The 19,387-nt window shown below is 41.8% G+C and overlaps 1 protein-coding gene across 13 annotated transcripts in view; it reads right to left on the bottom strand.

Moving 5' to 3' along the window:
• The window catches only part of CNN1 (calponin 1), an 84,614-nt gene extending 70,470 nt beyond the window's left edge, over nucleotides 1-14,144 (bottom strand). Inside the window, exons 1-8 of one of the 13 annotated variants that reach the window (XM_081317191.1) lie at nucleotides 14,051-14,144; nucleotides 12,684-12,736; nucleotides 9,373-9,614; nucleotides 9,142-9,231; nucleotides 7,376-7,434; nucleotides 4,710-4,804; nucleotides 1,410-1,483; nucleotides 1,006-1,090 (exon numbers count right to left, since the gene is read on the bottom strand). In XM_081317191.1, coding sequence (XP_081173317.1) covers nucleotides 1,006-1,090; nucleotides 1,410-1,483; nucleotides 4,710-4,804; nucleotides 7,376-7,434; nucleotides 9,142-9,231; nucleotides 9,373-9,455 — 486 coding nt within the window. In that variant the 5' untranslated portion in view covers nucleotides 9,456-9,614; nucleotides 12,684-12,736; nucleotides 14,051-14,144. The other 12 variants (XM_081317186.1, XM_081317192.1, XM_081317187.1 and 9 more) reach the window with 12 other exon arrangements.
• Nucleotides 14,145-19,387: the final 5,243 nt, after the last annotated feature.

Here is a 19,387-nt window from a genome sequence, read left to right as displayed (position 1 = left end):
TCCCAGAATTCCTGAGCCAGCATAGTGGATAGGGATTTTGGGAGTTGCATTCCTGGCACATTCAGAGACAACAGATATCACTGAGCAAAGGCAAGTGTGCCTTGAGGCTAGCCTTGTTAAAACTATTGTTTTCTGGTCCTTAGTATAGTATCAGCAGGTTTCTTCGATAGAATGCCAAGTTTCAGTTGATTTAGTAAAACAAGGATGCTATTTACAGTACTGCTGTCCTTCTAACCAAGGTCCTGAAATCCAGCCACTGGGTCCTGGGAAATCCCACTGTTTGTAGTCATAACTGGAAATAGTACCTGATCATCATCCTGGACAGATTGATAGCTGAAAGAGGTTAAATTCCTAAACCTATCAGAAACACCACCTGTTTAGCTACATGAAGCTACATGAAGTCTCATTCAAAAGTCCTGTGGAGTATCAGCAGAGTCCCCCAAACCAGGAAACTGTTGACCACAGTGTCTCCCATCCATTCCCATTTGTGCCAAAGGAATCCCTAGACTAAATATATCTCCATTTTAAAACTGCCTATCTTCAGATCAGTGAAGTGTTTCTATAGCCCATCTCTAGAAGATGGCAAATTGCTGAATCTAGTTAATTTGGCCGATACCTTTCTTTGACTGAATGGAAAACTATATGCTCCCTTTTTAATGAATCTGGGATTCTTTCCCCAAGGACATAGTCAGGAGCAATTCCTAGGACTAATGGCTTCTAAGGGGATTAGAAAAGGAACTACATCTTTGTCCAGCAGAACGTGGGTCTTCCAGGTCAAGTACCACCACTTTTCTTTCTTCATGCTGCCTTGTAGGTCTTAGACCGGCATAAAGCTCGGTAGAAGCCACGGATAATGCGGTACATCCAGACCAAATTGAGCATTTCCAAGACAATGCTTGGCCCAATCCAGGCCAGTTGTACACCCAGGCCCAAACGCTCATATTCAGGAGTTCCGTGCCAAGAGTACACCTGCCTATAATAGCTGGGGATGACAGCAATGCGCACCATAAAGAACACTACTGTCATTGCCAAGCCATTGGCCAAAACAAGCCTTGAAGTACGTGGCCAGCCAGCTGCATCCAGGAACCACCTGAGGCAACACAAAATTTAAAAAACAACAACAATTCAAATGGATGTTAGTCCATTCCAATTCTCCGCCTCCCCCAGAAAAGCAACAGCATAAAAATCACCCTCAGGATTACAACAGGTAACTAAAATAGTTAGATATGAGCATGCAGCAGGGTTGAGGTGTTGAGCTCAGCCCTGTGGCTTTAATGGGGAAGGAGTATGGGTGACTGCTTTCCATCCCTAGAACATAGATACAAGGGCCCCTTTTTCAAGAAACTAGTGCATGTTCTTGGGCAAACTATTGAATTCACCCATTTTGTTTCTTATATCACCAAACTCACCGCAAATTCACAAAGGGTGTAGAGAGTTCCGAAAGGAGACGGAAGTTGGCAAAATAGGGAAGCACCCCACGACTCTATGGCAAAGGAAAGAAATATCTCAGATTTTGGTTTTACCATCCCATGGCCATACTAAAGACTTTGCCTTTTTCAGTGAATCTTTAAAGTTCTAAGCAGAGATCTCAAATCTCTCCTTCTCCCAGAAAGAAAGAAAAGTAAAATATATTAGATAGCAACAGAACAGATAACTAATATAAAAAGACATGCTGCTACCACTAAAATATTCCTTCTTTTTCAAAGATCAGTATCAATATTTACATTTAATGCCACAAAATATATTTAGGAAAGTTTAGGTTGCACACATAACATTGATATTTTTACCATGAAATAAATGGGTACTTCCAATTTAAAAACAGTCAATAGATCTGTTTGGAAGGTAAACTGGGTCTCTTACAATTTTAGTTCAACTTATGTCTTATGATAGCTGTTTTTAAAACTAATTTGGTTTATCAAATTTTTGGCGGTCTGTTCAGTGGTAGGTTATTCAACTTAAGAACTTGCTCGAGCTCTTTGGCCCTGGTGCCTTTGTTCCTTCTTAAGTTCCACTGTTCTCATGGGTTTTGTGGGAAACAATTTTGAGTCCTAATCCTAAAGTAGGCAAAAGATGACTGAATTATTTGGGTGTATATTAGAAACCTCAGAAAATGTTGAGTAAGGAGGGGAACGCAATCAGGACAGGCAATTTAGAAATTGAAACACTAGTTCAACCAATCTGCTCAACTGTTGCATACTTTGGCCTTAAATTCACATGATTTTAAATATGACCTTAGATCAATAATTGCTAGTAAAGGATATATACATTCTACATTCTCAACTTTTTGAATTTATTAATACATCAGGAACTGTGGACTTTTCACTTACAAAATTACTACTGTATATAACACTGGAAGACTAAATCTATACCTAATCTACTGGACTGCTGATTAAGTATGATCTGTCAACTTTCCTCTCCTCTCCTTTCCTCTCCTCTCCTGTTCCACTTCCCTTTCAATAAAAAGAATATTTGAACAATTGGGTCATTTTTTATTTCATATATGAAATATATTTTAACATTTCATGTTCCTTATTAAATGTAAATTTCATTATTACATAATTTTGTCTTATATATGTTATTTTTCTTTATTTATTTTAATTGGTTTTATTATCTATCTATATCTATCATCTTTCCCATAACTTTGTGCTTATTGGGCTTTCATATTCAATTCTGGGTGACTCATAGGAACATGCAACATTCATATAGAGTAGGGGTGTCAAACGCGCAATGTCACTTGAGTGTCGCCACGTATTGCAACTTTTTTGCCTTTGCCGGCAATAGGGTGGGCACGGTTTTGCCATGATGCATCCGGCCCGTGCAGTTTGACACCCCTAATATAGAGGATAGAAGTTTTTTGTATACTCCCTCTTCATAGATATGCGGTGATTTTTTCCCATTCATATTTCAAGATGAAAAAGAAACTTTGAGGAGAAACTGCATATTTTATTTTTACCTGGGTTCTCTGCCACTTTGTTGAAGTGGTTCACTTTCTGATAGCTACATGTAAATCTATATATGTGTGTTCTCGTATGATCAGAGACAATTGGAGATCAGAAAGGCACCTTTTCAGCTCAAATCAGTTTGGATTTTATGATAGATTCACAAAGCCAACTGTGATATTTCTTTTCTTACATGGAATCAAAGAAGATTTCAGGAAATTGTTTTATAATTTCTGCTATACTGGGTTAATTAACATTTGGACACAATACAGTTGATCCAAAACTATCTGACAGATGTAGGGATAATATGCCAAACTTCTTGTTGGGTAGAAATTCAAAAAAGTAAAGTAAAAAGTAAAGTAAAAAGTAAAGTAAAGTAAAGTAAAGTAAAGTAAAGTAAACATTTTTCCTTGGGGTTACACACTCAAGTGTGATAACTTCTAGGTTTTAGCATAGCCTGGGGATATAGTTATTAAACCTGGACTTTTCCCTGACTTGGCTTTACACCAGTTCATTATATGATTACTCTGAAAGATGTCTGATTTTTAAAATTGTCATAGGGAGGTTTAAATGCTGGATTCATTAAATCTTCTCTTATTCCTAATATTTATTATATCAAACCAAACCTTTACAATCAGCAAACTTTATTTTTGTGACTCATTTTGCCCTAAAATAAATATCCTAGGATGGGCTTTATTTTTTGGAATAAATTGTGTGTAAAATTTAGTTCTCTAGTATGCTTTTTATTAATAAGGTAAGGAATGCCCTCTGGATCAGTAGAGCAGAATTCTGGAAGAATATTGTTTGTCCATTGCATCTTAGAAGCATGAATGAATGTAGTATTAAGGGAAGTCAGATATCTCACATTTTTGGTTGAGAATCTACAACACGAACATGACTTAAAGGGCACCACCTCAGAAATTCAAGGCTTCTAACACCTTCTCCTCTAAAGAGTCCAGTCCCCCATTGTATAGGTAGTCCTAAACTTACAACAGTTTGTTTGGTGATTGTTCAAAGTTACAAAAACACTGAAAAAAGTAACTTATGACCATTTTTCAATGACCATTGCAGCATTCCCCATGATCTCATGATAAAAATTCAGAGGCTTGGCAACTGATTCATATTTATGATGGTTGCAGTGTCCCGGGCTCATTGCGACCTTCTGACGAGCAAAGTCAATGGAGAAGCCAGATTCACTTAACAACTGTGTTACTAACTTAAGAACTGCAGGGATTCACTTAACCATTTTGGCAAGAAAAGTTGTAAAATGGGGCAAAACTCACTTACAAGTGTCTCCCTTAGCAACAGAAATTTTGGGCTCAATTGTGGTCGTAAGTCGCAGACTACCTGTATTGTATGTGTCTTCTGAATGAGGACAACAAAAGCCAGGTGACCACTAGATGGCAGCAAAGAATTAGCATTTGCCATCCTTGGTTCTTTACATTTTATTTCTACTGCATAAGAAACCTAGGTCTCTTCATTCTTTTGGATTGCTCTGCATCTGGCCTTCTTTTTACAGGTCTGGGATTGTACAATTAAAGCAACATAGAGAAGATAACTGTCTCACCCTTCAGGTGATTGGAAGGGAGCAGATGGCAAATACCAGAAAATGTTTGCTCATAGAAGTTGGATTGGAAGATGCTGAGGTGATGGATACTGCAGAAGGCACTGAAGCATGTTGAAGAAGCACAGCCTTTTTTTTAAGGATGAAGAATAGTCTTCTCTCCCCCATCCCACCCACCAGAAAAATTAAAGATCTCTGGAACTAACCAATACATATCCATAAGCATATAGTGCCACCAAGTGGTGGCAAACGAAAAGAGAATCCCCCAATGTCTTCCAGTAGCGCATTAGCAGCAACAGATCTAGAATTCAGAGCACAACACATGTTCATAAACAAGCAGCTTGTTTTTACTAAAAAATAAACATATAGAGAATAATTTCACATTTAAGAAAGAAAATGCAAGAGTAAGGTGCTTTCTTTTTCCCCTGTGGCCCTGCTTCAGCTGTGCTACCTGCAGGAATTTAGCAGTTGAGGCTTTTCCAAATGTGGGTAGAAAACATTTCACTCCTAATTTCTTTCTCTCTCTTTTTATGCTGCCATTAGCAGCACAGGTGCATGGCAAACACTGGCAGTCTGAGTATTGAGAGCATCTATTCATGAACAACTCAACTAATATTCTGCATACAAAAATGCCCTTCTTTGGCAAACATGTTACATGTTCCCCAATCCTTTCTTAAAGTGACCTTTACTTAACCGGAACTCAGCAATCCACTGATTCCTCTGAGTAAATAATTTCAACTAATTAAACTTCCCCAAACAAAACATTTTGTCAAACCAGAGGGAAGGGGGAAAATTTTGGTGTTTGAGGAAGGTGATCTCAGCTAATTGAACAGGCAAGATCAAAACCTCACTAGGAAGATCCAGTCTAAACCAACCTCAGAAGATCACAGCAAAAAAGAGTCCTCGGAATGCAGCTGGGCAATAAAGAAATCATGGCCAAAAGAGAATAAGCAAAAAAAAAAAAGGCTGAGGGGAACTCCTGAAAGGAAAATAATTCCTCAGAGCAAATGCTGGGGAAAAGGTCCTTTGCACCAACCATGATCAGGCTCATTGTCTTCTCTCAAAAAGTTAGCCCTGCAATCTGTGCCAACCTTCTTGGATCTTAAAAACAGGCAGCACTGAGGAGCAAAATAAATTCTCATGGCCCCATTTTTATGGAAATCGGATTTTCTTTGGAAAAAGACTGAATTTACCTCAGATTCTTCTAGTATTTTTTTTTTAAAAATCCTATCTGATAGTTAATTTGATAGGCAATTGCAGGTAATACAACTTGCACCAGTACTCAGTCACTTTTGATTCTAACCCTACCACCCACCCCCCATTCACATAACCAGCACATTTATTAATTTATTATTTAACAAATTAATATAGCTGCTCAATTCATTCATAGGTGACTCCAATGCGATGGATTTTTTAAATGTTGTAAGCCAATTACCTATCCAATTATCAAACATTAAAAAAAATTAAAATCCACTGCATAATAAAAACTCATCACAAACTATCTTCCCTTCCCCATGGTTGCAACAACACACTTGAATCAGCCACTTGATTGGCTTCATCTCCATTTGGGTTCCCTTGTTGTAATACCACGTTTCTAGGGCTGTTCAGAGAAGCAAAATCTCTATATATGATAGAGTCTGTTGCCCTAGCAGAGTCTTTAAGTCTGGCAGGCAAAAGTTGAGTTGAAAACCACCCCAGTTTTAATGATAAAGTGATCTGTCAGAGTGTAAGTGCCTCGGCCAGTATTTCAACCACTCTACCTTCCTAGAAGTGGAGTGGGAAAGTATCTTATATGACATAAAAAGGGTGTGGAGATAAATGGTTGGCTTTAGTACTATCAATGTGACTGTTTGAAGACAAGAGGCATGTGAGCAAATATTGTAGAATATATATAATATATAAAATTTTGGGGCCATGCAGATGGGACTTGAAATTCTTCTCTAGCTGGAAAACCTGGCTCTAACACACATGCTCTTGCAAATATCAAATAAAAACTTACTTATTTTATCATACCTTCTACATGACCGATTTAATGGTTTATTTGCTTATATGTATTTAGTTTCTTGTGCTGTATAAACTATGTATTTTTTGTAGTAATGGAAAAAAAAGAAAAGAAAAGAAACAGGATAGCAGCAAAACCAGTTCTTCTGAATCTAATCCAATTGCTCCTCTTTAATAGTCAAAGTCGGCCACTTTCAGGAAAATGTCCTATAGTGGGTCACATTACAAGATATTCCCAGTGGCACTGGCTTAAAGGAAGACAAGGGAAAGATAGGCATATGACATTTGAGCACATCATAGGGCAGTGGTAGGTTTGTTCATCTTTATTTAGACATCTGGATCCCACTTGAAAACTTGGCTTTTTCCAAGTGTCAAGCTGAAAAGTTGTTCAAAGCAGTATGGGGCAAAATGATTGAAAGGAAAAGTGCAACAATAAAATACAACACACACGCCCAGTGAGCTGACAACATAACCTCGACTGGCCTCAGTCACTGCAACCCCTTACAAAGTTTTCTCCCTTCTAAGGACCCCTCCACTTCACTGCATGAGCTCCTGGCAGTCTTGCTTTAATTCTTTTGGATACAAGCTACTGGAAATGTCTTAGTGGAATAATAACTGCTTGTATGCTGCAATGGATCTCACATAGGAGGTATTCCCAGTAGGATTGGCTGAGAGGGAGGCAAGAAAAGACAAGATGATCATTATATGTCAGGTTTATTATAGCAAGGAAAAATCTTCATAGCAAATCTGAAAGCTGCCTTGAAAATCACTCCAGCAGTGAAATGGGCAGCATATAACTTTAATCAATAAAATAAAATAATAAAATAAACCCTCCAGCCTACCTTGTGGAACCCAATGGTGTGGTGCTTACCATAGAGCAGATAGCCACAAGTGACAGCTACATTCAGTTTGACCAACCAAGGATCTCCCCTACAAGAATGAATGAATGGAACAAGGTCAAAAGACAAAGATCTGATATTGGGAGAGGAACCCCATTTCTAATTCATTAGATGCCCATTTCTTCCCCACCCTCCATCAGGCAACATCATATGGCATTATGGGAAAAGGACTTTTTAAGTCATTTCCACCCTAGTCATTCAGAGTTTCTTCTAGCATCAACCAACTTATCTCTGGGCCAATATTTGTCAGTGTTGCTAAACTGATGTATATATGTACTGTACACACGCACATATACATGTACCTATACATTTATATGTACAACCTACACACACGTACAAAAGCAGCATCCAAAGGAGCTTGCTGCATTTGTCAGAATGACACAAGAACTGTTACAGCATTGTATTGGAAGCTCCGGGTATTTTGTACATGTGTGTGACTTTATGACACACAAAACAAAACTTGCAAGGCTTCTTTCACAATGATACAATACTGCTTTCATTATTCTGTTTCATTCCCTTCCCCAATATAAAATAGGAGCATAAAGTCCTGATAAAATTAAATGGTGTCCTACCCTATAGAATTATTGTAAATGATGCAGTAATAAATCATCATATAGCTATTAGATTTATTTCTGCCTGTGTTCTTTCTTTGTTCTCATGTCTAGTAATAATATGTTTCTGAACTACTGTCCTGTATGGTTAGTTCTGTTATTTGAAATGCCCATAGAATTCCCACCTCATTTTTCAAGATAGAAAATCAATATTTAACTCAAAATGTCCATGAGGAATGGTAACTCACAAGAGATGATAAGCAGAGGTATTAATATGTTTCTGTCAGGACCCACCCCAATCCACATCTTAGGAAAGAAGAACTCTTGGAGACAGGACAGTTTCTATGAAATTTTAATTTAAGGCCAAGCCATTTGTTAGCAAAATGTGATCGGTGGCAGGAGTGAAGTTGCTATAGCAGGAACCATTATTTCCCAGGCTCGAGAAAACTGTTATGTCAATCTTTCAACTGCAGCCACCTTGAAGAGATGGGAAGACAAAGGAAGATGGCTAGGAATTAAATTCCGAAGCACAAGCATGTACCTTTTCACCCCTGTGTACTGTCTTAGGCTTCATTTTAAAATAGTTAATCTAGTCAAGTTGTGTCCATGAGTCTTCTGCAGCCAAATCTTGAATGAGCTGTTCAGAATCTAGAGTGCCTTGACTTTCAGTCATGCCATGTGCAAGGCCAAACATGGAAACTGGACAAGTGGGAGCAAACAGGAATTGGGGAGAAAGAGCAGAAAGATAAGGTATGCTGTAGACAGAGACAGTAATGGTATCTGTGCCTTCTTAGCTTTAGAATCTCCTATCAGCTCAGCCCATTCATTGAAAAAGGAGGCATAGATCTATGGGACATATGTGGAATGGGGTTAAAGGAGTGATTATGGCTTGGGCAGGAGTGTTTGCACCTTTTTAGGCTCAATGCCAGGGCCAGTTCAAATCCTCTTGCCTAGAGTGACCCTGTTTCCACCCTCACATCCTAAAATCAAAGTATAACAAAGACTTATTCTTTCTCAGCATAAAACAGTCATTGTGCTTCTCAACACAATGAAAACAATCAGGCTCATAGGCACCTCCTCCTCTTCTTCCTCTCTTTCTCTCTCTTGCCAGGGAGAGCAGGCTGCCAAATCCAAAGATGTGTGCCCCAGGAGACATGCGTGCAAGTCGGTTGACTGTAATTTCTTACCATATAGGGTTGGCATTTATAGCATCATCATACCAAAGGATGTAGAGGCAGAAGAGGCCGACTATCACCGCATGGAGAGTAGACACACATCTAAAGAGGAGAACACATAAGGGTTATTTCATAATTGCAGCCCTAGCCAACAATCTCTCTCTTGCAATATGCATGCAATTATTCTGTGCAAAGCACACTAGGCGTGGAACATAACCTCTCAAGTTCCATAGAGATTCTTACAGTGGAAAGGCGAGAGAACTGCAAATCTCGCAACCATTCGTCCAGCCACATCCACCAGAGCCTCTCTCTACCTGGAATTCCATTCACTCTGCTTGACTGAAGGAAAGCTGGAGTAGCTGGGGCTCAAGGACAAGGACAGCTGGGGGCTGAGGGCTGAAAAGGAGAACTGGAAGAATACGAAGCTGCCAGCCACAATGCAGTAGCCCAGGCGAGTGAAGTCCTCCATTGAGTTTCAGTAGTGCCTGCAAGTAGACAAAAGGGTCTGTTCGGAGGAGAGAACAGAGTTGTTAGACCCTCTTCCAGCAGAAGGCCTCAGAACTAAAGGCAGAGACAAAAAAAGGGACCAATTTTTTAAACAGAGAGAATTTGAAGAATCAAGACTGAAAATAATAATGACTAGACAGAGAAAATAAATAGTTGTACGATGAAAAACTCTCCCTAAATCTGATTGTCATATTGGGAAATGGAAGCGGGTCAAAAGGAAGCGGATCCTGGGGGTGGGGGGATAGGGGATGGAAGTATTGAAAAAAATCTGGGAGTGTTGGGTTGGCAAACATATGATCAATCAGATTCTTTTGCAAGAAGAGAGAAATAGAGAAAAAGAAACATGGGGACAGCAAACAATATGTACAGCATAAAAAAATATAAGAACATCAAATGAATTCTGAAGGGAGATGATTAGGAGAATTAACAACATATAACAACCTCTATGCAAACCAAAAGACAAGCAAAAACGGGCACAGCCATCTTGCAAAGTAGAATCCAGTTGTATTTAGGACTAAGAACGTGGAAAAAGAAAAGAAAGGCCCCTACTAAAAACTGATTACTACTAATAAAAGACAGATAATCAGTGGAGGAAACTTTTCAGTTTGTGGTCCTTTTTTGCCCACCAACACTATCACAATCTAATTTCCAAAACGTTTTTTGCCCACCAGAGACCTATCGACTGCCACACGGTGGATTTGATTTAAATCAAGTCGATTTAAATCATGATTTAAATCACTAGTAAAAAGGCTTTATTTAAATCAACTCGATTTAAATCACAATTTTTAAAGAGAAACTGTCATCTCTGTCACACAGCGGCGCCTCCTCTGACCCGCTATTGACTCACCAACAGTCCCATTCACTTTAATGGGACGGCTGGTGATGCAGCAGTGACACAACAAGGTGAGGGACGTGGCAGGCAGCAGGTGAGTGGATGCCCACTAACAGGCGCTGCCATGATGGCTCTGAAATGACAGGTGCTCTTTAAATGCAAGGACTCATTCTTGCTGGTCGTTAGAATTTTTAATATTATTGTGTGAATGCATCAATGCAGTACATGTTATCTCAGCTTGCAGAGCTTGGATTTATTTAATGAGTTTACCAAAAATGAAAATATTGCATACAGCCTCATGCTACATAACTAAGCTCCATTTCATGCTGAGTAAATTAAATTATTAATATATCTTAAACAGAAAACTATCTTTAGATAAATTTTTACTCCAAAAGCATTTTATTAAAATAAATTTGATAAAAATAAAAAAAATCCAATTTAAATAAAAACAATCTGGGGTTTTTTATTTTTTTTAAAGAAACATTGATTATTATCCACCCTGGGCTGCCATGATATCCATGTTGTGATTACAGCGTGGACACATCAAATTTGCATTAATTCATTAGCAGTCAAGCTGGACTGCTGACATCATCTTTACTTCAGAGTAACTTCATGTACCAAGTAAATATTTGCTGCAAATGAATATACAGCTAACTTTATGTGTCTATTTATTTTTTAAACCCTGTAATTCATTTTATCTGTTTATGTATATGATTTGTTTGGCCACTCATGTCACACAGGTGACTCTGAGTGTACAAAGCTTAAAAAACCTAACTTGTAGCATTCAACCTCAGCTCCCAAGGTTAAACAACAGCCCCACTCAAAACCCAACCTGTGTAATGGTTTGCAGTTGACCACTTAATGATGGTTTGCCTGCCCTTTACTTGAAAATTCAACAGAGTTATGATTTTCCTAGGAAGTTTATTCTAAAGTCTGCCTTTCACTTGAACTGACATCGTGCTACTTATACATTACTCACAATAGTAATGCTCACAAGACAACCTGTTCCCATTCTTTGTTCAGAAATCCTTTTAAATATTTCTAAACCTAAACAGATGCCCACAAAGGATTACTTCAATTTGGGGAATAGAACATTGCATAACATCAAATCTGAGCTGTATGGCAGAAGGAAAGACTGTGAGATCACAAGCTATTAAGCAGGGCTCAAGAGGGTTCAGGAATGTGGGTCTAAAGACACAGGCCCAGTCACTGTCTATTGGAGGCATTACTTTTCATCCAATCTTCATATATGAAACCTTGTAGTTTTAGACCAGAATGTGCATCTAGAAGCTCATCAGTCTCGCAGCAGGAATGCCAGTTATTTTAGCCCAATCTTTAATCTTATACAATAAGATTTGGCCAGTTGTTACAAAATATTCTTAATGGGTATTCAGAGGATTTACAGATTAATGAAAAACAACAGTTCAATTTATTGAGGCATAAAATATATTCCTATGCATCATTATCATCCTTTACCAAAGCAAAGCACAGCACAATACAAATCAGGAAAACGTTATGCCCTGCAAGATGATTAAGCATGTAAACTTAACTCTTCATTGTTTTAGGAAGAGGGCTATTTTGTTTCCTTTAGCCCATTCAAATGGAACTGCTGCATTTGAAGGAGAAATGTACTTTACATATTGCAATCTGTTTCAAGAGTCTACTGAGGACTTGGGTCTGTAATAAATATATTGGCAACATAAAGAAAAAATGGAAATTAAAAATGATATAACATTGCCTATCAGAGATTAGTTTTCCATCACATATGGAAAGGATTTCAACAGGCAGCCTCAGGATTTTGACAGCATTTAATTATCTGAGTTATATACAAATGTATACTGTAGGTATATAAATTATTGTTAACCACACAAGATGCATTCACACAATATACTAGGTTAAATTGTGGTCTGATAAATTCTGTGTATTGTGTGAACACATCAGAAAAATGGATGCTTCAAATGGAAATAACAGACTTAGCCTTGAAAAGCCCATCTTGCATTTAAGGTATGGCCAAGGATGATGCTAAGAAGTCAGCTAGATAAATAGCCATTAGCCAGCCTGATTTCTTTAGTGTCCATGTGGATATGCTAGCACTCTGCACTTTCTGGATTCATACATCACAACATGCAAAATATTTTTGTTACTTCATGACTAATTATGTTATACCAACTTAAACCACAGATTACTATGTGTGCAGAGTGATCTGTAAACTTACCAGATTCCTGAAGAGACAATCCCCATACAAAACCACTGCCCCCAGAGAAACAGCTGTAAGAGAGGTTTTCAGGTTGGATTAAAACTGATTTACCCAGCCGCATAATCTAGAATCAGAGACTTTTATACAGCTACTTTCAGTCTAAAGAAACTTTGGACTGAAGGGACAGACATTCTGCCCTGTTTACCGAGGGCAGCTGGCAGCTGTCTCTTGCCTCCTTCCAGGAAATACTTATATAGGAAATGACCACCTTCTGCTCAGCCACAGTCACTTCCACTAACCTATACAGTTCCGACACGTGTGTCTCTTTTCAACATCAGACCTTTTCAAACAGTAGCCCATTGACATAGAACTCACTCCCCCTCCTCTCTTGAAGGGTCTTTAGTCATGTTTTGTTAGATCTGGCAATTTGAATTTTAATATTGTGGTTGCATTTCATAAATGTGTTGTTTTTGTTACATAAGCCATCTTGGATGGTTTCAAATGTCAAATTCCAGTTGTAGGATATAAATTTTTAACATTAAATGCAGCAGGTGTGCTTCATTCAGGAGCTTCCTCAACATGTTCAGGCTGCAGGGACTCTTTTACATTATGATAATAACAATCCAAATGAGCTTTTCCAGTGGTGAAGCAGAACTATTCACTTTAATCTCTTCCTTGCTGATGATAGATAGATAGATAGATAGATAGATAGATAGATAGATAGATAGATAGATAATATATTCCTGTTCCCTACCTGTAGACTATATAGTTCATTTATCTTTGCTAAATTATGCTCTGAGTTAAACACGTTTGATGCCCTCAATTAAGTACTAAATCCTCTGAACTTAGTGTGACATTTCCCAAGAATACCTCGGGGAGGAAGGGGGGGAGCGTTCCCATTTTTCGACTCTGATTTGTACAGGCTCACAAACACAGGCTCATAGAACCCCCTGTTCGGGGTTCTTCTGATGCAATGTCTTCACACTACGCGTTACATCCCTCCGCTTTGAGCCGCAGGGCCGCCGAAAGGGCGACTGCTTTCAGTTCCTTCCCCGCAAAAATTATGGCGATGGAAGGTGCGAGCGCGCCAGGCTTAGTCCCCAAAACGAGGAACTCCGAGCGCCTCTGACGTTTAGGATCGCGACCTGCCGAAGCATTGCAGTCCATGCCTACCGCACACAGCTTCTTTCCTCGCAAAACCGACGCTCCTCCCGCCCTTAGCCAAGCAGTAAGCCAGATGGCGATCGGGTCGACTTGACACGCCAAGCGTTGTCGCCCTTTGCTCAAAATGATCCCCCCCCATGTATGTTTTGGGAGAGGAGTGGCTTCAAGCAGGTCAGCTTGTAGCTCGTCCTGCCGCGCCTTCACCCGCGCGGGGTACTCACCTCCCTCCGGGTGTCTGGTGCCTCTCTTTCGGCCGGGGGCACAAGTACGCCCACGACGCTGAGCCTGTCCGGGCGGGACTTCGGTCCGATGGCCATCCCCCCTCCCCCCCCCCCGACGGACCAGCGCCCCCCTCCGCTTCGGCCAATCGACCATTGCCTCACAGCCCCGGTCCCGCCCCCGCCCCGTAGACTAAGAGAGGGAAACAGAGAAGCCAAAACCTGGGTGGGGCGAATGAGTTGCCTCCCCCCCCCCCGCGAGTGCGCTGCCACGGAACACGAAAGGGAAGCCCTGCTCCACGTTGCATAAATTACGTTCAATTCCGAGGCTGCTTATTTTCCCTTTTGGTTTGCCCGGCTCTCCTTTTCCTCAGGATTTACTCCGCCTCCCGCCCATCCCCACCCTGCGCAGACTACGACAGTCATAAATCACACGATCAAGGTAACACGTTTCCTTTCCCTCTGATCTCCCAGGTCAGTGAGCAACCCTTTGCCCCACGGGACCCCGGCTTACCATCGAACGCAGCCAGCATGTTAACGGAGACTGTCCTGAGGAGGAAGGCCGCCCTCTGCCGCCGCCGACGAACTTGGCAATTAAATTCAGCACCTCTACCCTGCCTGCCGACGCCATGTGTCACCTTTCCTAGCAGACGGGTATCTTCCCTTTCACATAGAAAGGATCCGACATGGAAAGTTGTGGGTTTAAATAAATCGATTCTGCAGGGTTCACACTAAATCACATATCATGTTTACTGAGATTTATACAGGTGCTCAACCACAAACAAGCAAATTACAGTTTGGCTGACTGAGTGTGTGTGAACCCAAACTACTCCATGCAGTGATATGTTTTTATTTATTTATTAGATCTGACTAAGGAATTCATTTCATGGTAGGATATGTACCTTCAACCCTCATTTTATCCTCCCAACAACTTTGTGTGGTAGGTTGAGCCAAGAAAAAGAAAAAGATACAACTCACTGAATGAACTCTGCATTTGAGACCCTTATCTCAGTCCAACATTCAAAGTACCATGATAGTGGCACATATTACCTAAGACAAGGGTCCCCAACCCCCAGTCCGTGGACCAGCAACCAGTCCCCACAAAAAAGGAAAGCCCCATCTGCAGGATGCAGGCAGCACACAAAAAACACAGCCCCTCCGGTCCGCAGAAAAACCTCTTTCCTTGTAACCGGTCCCTGGTACCCAAAAGGTTGGAGACTTCTGACCTAAGACATCTTGTAAATTGTTGGGTTTGGCTCAGTGTTTTGAGTGATGTCCCATTTAAAAAAAATATCTGACCAAAAAAAAATAGTCACTGACCGAACTTGTGCATTGTGTTAACTATGCTAAGTTTAATTAAGCTTAATTAAATAAGCTACAACTGATTAAATTCACCCATTACATACAGACATAAAGTGTGGATACAAACAATAATCACTGGAGAAGCATCCTAAAACTAAACATGTTACATTAGGACCTAATTGATACCATAGGGTTAAATTATATTCATATGACATATGTCATGGTTCCGACAGATGAAACTCTTCAAAGAACCTCAAGGCATTGTTTATCTTAAAGAATCTTTATTCGAGAAGCATAACTTCAGCACTTACATAGTCAAAGCCAAAATCTGAATTCCCCTCCCCTGAGCACATAGTATCAAAGCACAATTCCCTCTTCTAATTCACAGTCATAAATCACATTCTCCAATTAGTTTGAAATGCAGGCTCTCCCTCCAGTTCTCCAGCCTGCCGATTCTTATCATCTATTATTTCAATAATCTTGGTTCACACACTAGTCACTGGACACAAGCGGCAGACCTGTCTTCAGTCTGCCAAGAGTTCGTGGATGTTTTCAGTTCAAGCCTAGGGGAGTACAAGGGTCCTCTGATTGCCCTCAAGCTTGATCCTATGGTAACTCCAATATGGATCAAGCTTCGTAGAGTGCCTTTCACCCTAAAACCCAAAATTGACACAGAGCTGGACAAGTTGGTGAGACAAGGGGTATTGCAGCCCATAGACAGTGGGGTGTGGGAGACCCCCATGGTAAGCCACTTAAGGCCAATGGAGAAGTGTGTATATGCACTGACTATAAGTGCACCATCAACAGGGCACTTCAACAGCACACGTACCCAGTGCCAGTCATCAACCATATTTTGGCGTCATTGCAAGGAGGCCATGTGTTCACCAAATTATATTTGGTGCAGGCCTACCAACAACTGCCTGTGGACAAGGCCACGGCAGTAGCCCAGACCACTGTCATCCATAGGGGGGACTTCAAGGTTAAGCGCCTACAGTTTGGGGTGAGTGTAGCCCCAGGGCTTTTCCAGGGAGTGATGGAGCGCACACTCAAGGGTATCCCAGGGGGTCTGCCCCTATTTCCTCATTGCCAGGGAATCAGTAGAGATTCTGGCTGAGCGACTTAAAGCCGTCCTTCAGCGGTTCCGTGACATAGGACTTAAATTAAAAAAAGAAAAGTGTAAGATTGGGGTAGAGTCAACCGAGTTCCTTAGGTTCCGCATCGATGCCGATGGCATTCATCCAGCAGACTCCAAGCTAAAAGCGATCCAGCAGGCCCCAAGTCCGAAGTCCAAGGGAGACCTTCAGGCCTTTCTGGGCCTTCTGAATTTTTATCAAGCATTCCTTCCACACAAGGCTGCAGTGGCAGAGCCGTTACACCGACTCTTGGATAAAAAGGCTCATTGGCAGTGGACCAGCGTCCATGAAAGAAGTTTCAAGGCAGTCAAATCACTGCTGTCCTTGAACTCAGTACTCACTCATTTTAACGAGAAGCTGCCTGTCTCCATCACATGTGATGCATCCCCATATGGGGTTGGGGCTGTGTTGAGTCACTTAATGGCTGATGGGCGGCAGACTCCCATTGCTTATTACTCTAGGACCCTGTGATCTGCAGAGTGCAATTACGCACAAATTGACAAGGAGGCCTTGGCCATTGTGGCCGGAGTTAAAAAGTTCCATGACTACTTGTATGGCCGCCAGTTCACGGTCTTTATGGACCATAAGCCACTTCTAGGGTTGTTCATATTGTGTAGTGGGTTCTGGAACGCATGGAGGACGCCAGGCACAGGAGTACAGCATAACCATCTTTATTAGGAGGTGGATTGTACTGGGGAAATAGGGGTTACCTGTGCCCTATTTGTACCTGTCCAGGTACACTTCCAGCCAATGGATTTAAACCTGGCTTTCCCGCCGAGAATCTAGGTACACTTCCAGCCAATAGATTTAAACCTGGTTTTCCAGCCGAAATGCTCCCCGGCCGCAGCAGTTTCGGCCCAGTGCCACCTGGTGGTATCGGTAGAGCCGTTGCTTGCAGTGTTATTAAACCCCACACATAACAGTTCACCACAAACAAACAGACACCTCAAATTCTGTCTCCTGGAATGCTGAGATGGTCTATCTTCCTTTCACCCTACAGCTATAGGCTGATTCACAAGCCGGGCAAAGAAATGGGCCATGCAGATGGCCTTAGCAGATTGGCCCTGCCACATGTGGAGCCAGCTCCAGCTGCATGCATCCTGGCTATTCAGGATTTGCCGGAGTCTCCCCTTCACACTGGGGATGTAGCTTCTGAGACAGCAGCTGACAAAATGCTTAGCCGCATGTTGATCTTGGTGCACACAGGATGCTTGGACAAATGTCCAGGGCCAGAATTTCAGAGTTTCTTCATGAGGAAAGATGAGCTTTCAGCTCATAAAGGGTGCATTCTTTGGGAGAGTCAGGTCATAGTCCCGAGCTCTTTAAGGCCCAGGGTTTTAATGTCTCTGCACGAGGGACATCCAGGAATAGTCCAGATGAAGGCACTTGCGAGGAGCTACCTTTGGTGGCCAGGGCTAGATAAAGCTATTGAGGCCCAAGTACATGGTTGCTACACATGCCAGCAATCCAGTCCGGAGATGCCACGAGCCCCTGTCCATTGATGGGAGGACACACACACACACCATGGTCAAGAATCCACATTGATTTTGCTGGGCCCTTTCAGGGACAGCAGCTTTTAATAGTGGTGGATAGCTACTCCAAATGGTTAGAGGTTGCACCAGTTCCTATTATGACTACTGCCAGGACCATCCGAGAACTGTGCAGAATCTTTGCAACACACGGGCTACCAGATGTGTTAGTCTCAGACAATGGGGCTCAGTTTACCACTGTGGAATTCCAGTCCTTCTTCAGGGCTAACCTAATAAGGCACGCCACTTCGGCTCCCTTTCACCCGGCCTCGAATGGCCTAGCAAAACACATGGTCTGTACAATCAAGGAATCACTGAAATGGATCGTCACAGGAGATTGGCACCACTGACTGGCAGATTTTCTACTCTGCCAATGCACAACTCCACGCACCACCACAGGCAGAAGCCCAGCCGAACTCAGATGGGGCCAACGTTTGGTCACTAAGCTGGACAGGCTACACCCTGACCGAGTTGCCTCAGACACTGCACAGCCAAAGGCACCACAAAGTTTGCAAGTTGGTGACCGGGTTTGGGCCTGGAATTACAGGCAAGGGGCTTTGTGGGTGGCAGCTGTGATTTTTAACGTGTCAGGACCACTCTCTTACGAGGTGGTCCTGGAAGATGGGCGAGTCATTCACCGGCACATTGACCAGCTACATCGGAGGCTACCGAACCAGTCGCTGGCTCAGGAATCTCAAAAGGGCCGCACACAAGGCCTGCGTGACAGCGGCCCAACAGAGGAGCTTGCACGCTCCGACAGAACTCTGGTTCAAGGAGACGGGGGAATGGCCATAGGAGAGTTCCTCCTGGATGCACAGACTGTATCCACTGAGCAGAACCGGCAAACTGCACTGAGTGCCAGCCCAGCAGACTTTGCTGCACGATTAGACTTTGGTTTGGGCCTACCGGGACAGGCCAGCCAAAGGGACTTGAGTCAACCTGACTCCACTGGGCCACAGAGTCCTGGTCTACCAAGTCTGGCAGGTGAGCGGGTATACCGGGAGATCCCTGCAACCCCTAGACATTCAGAATGGTCGCCTAAGTATCTGCAGGACTATGTTAAGCATTTGAGAGTTTGAGCTATCTAGGGGGAAGGGGTGTAATGTATTGGCCCCAACAGTTGTTATCTGTAACTTTAATTGCTGTATTTAAAGTAAAGGACTGTCTGTCTCCAAGCTGTTAATGATGTGGGGGCAGAAAACTGTTTCTTTAAACCTATTGGTTGCCACCTAGAGACGAACCATATAAATAGCTGTTCAAGCAGCCACTAGGGCTGCTTCTGTTCTGAGTTAATAAACTTGTTTGCAGTTTCAACACTCCTGTTCAATGCCTAACAAACCGAAGATATAACAGTAATAATTTTTATTTCCTCCTCC

The sequence above is a fragment of the Vipera berus genome (assembly GCF_964194415.1).
Source record: "Vipera berus genome assembly, chromosome: 2".
NCBI lineage: Eukaryota > Metazoa > Chordata > Lepidosauria > Squamata > Viperidae > Vipera > Vipera berus.
Note: the sequence above shows the minus strand (reverse complement) of the source record. Positions and strands in the feature narration are given on the sequence as shown.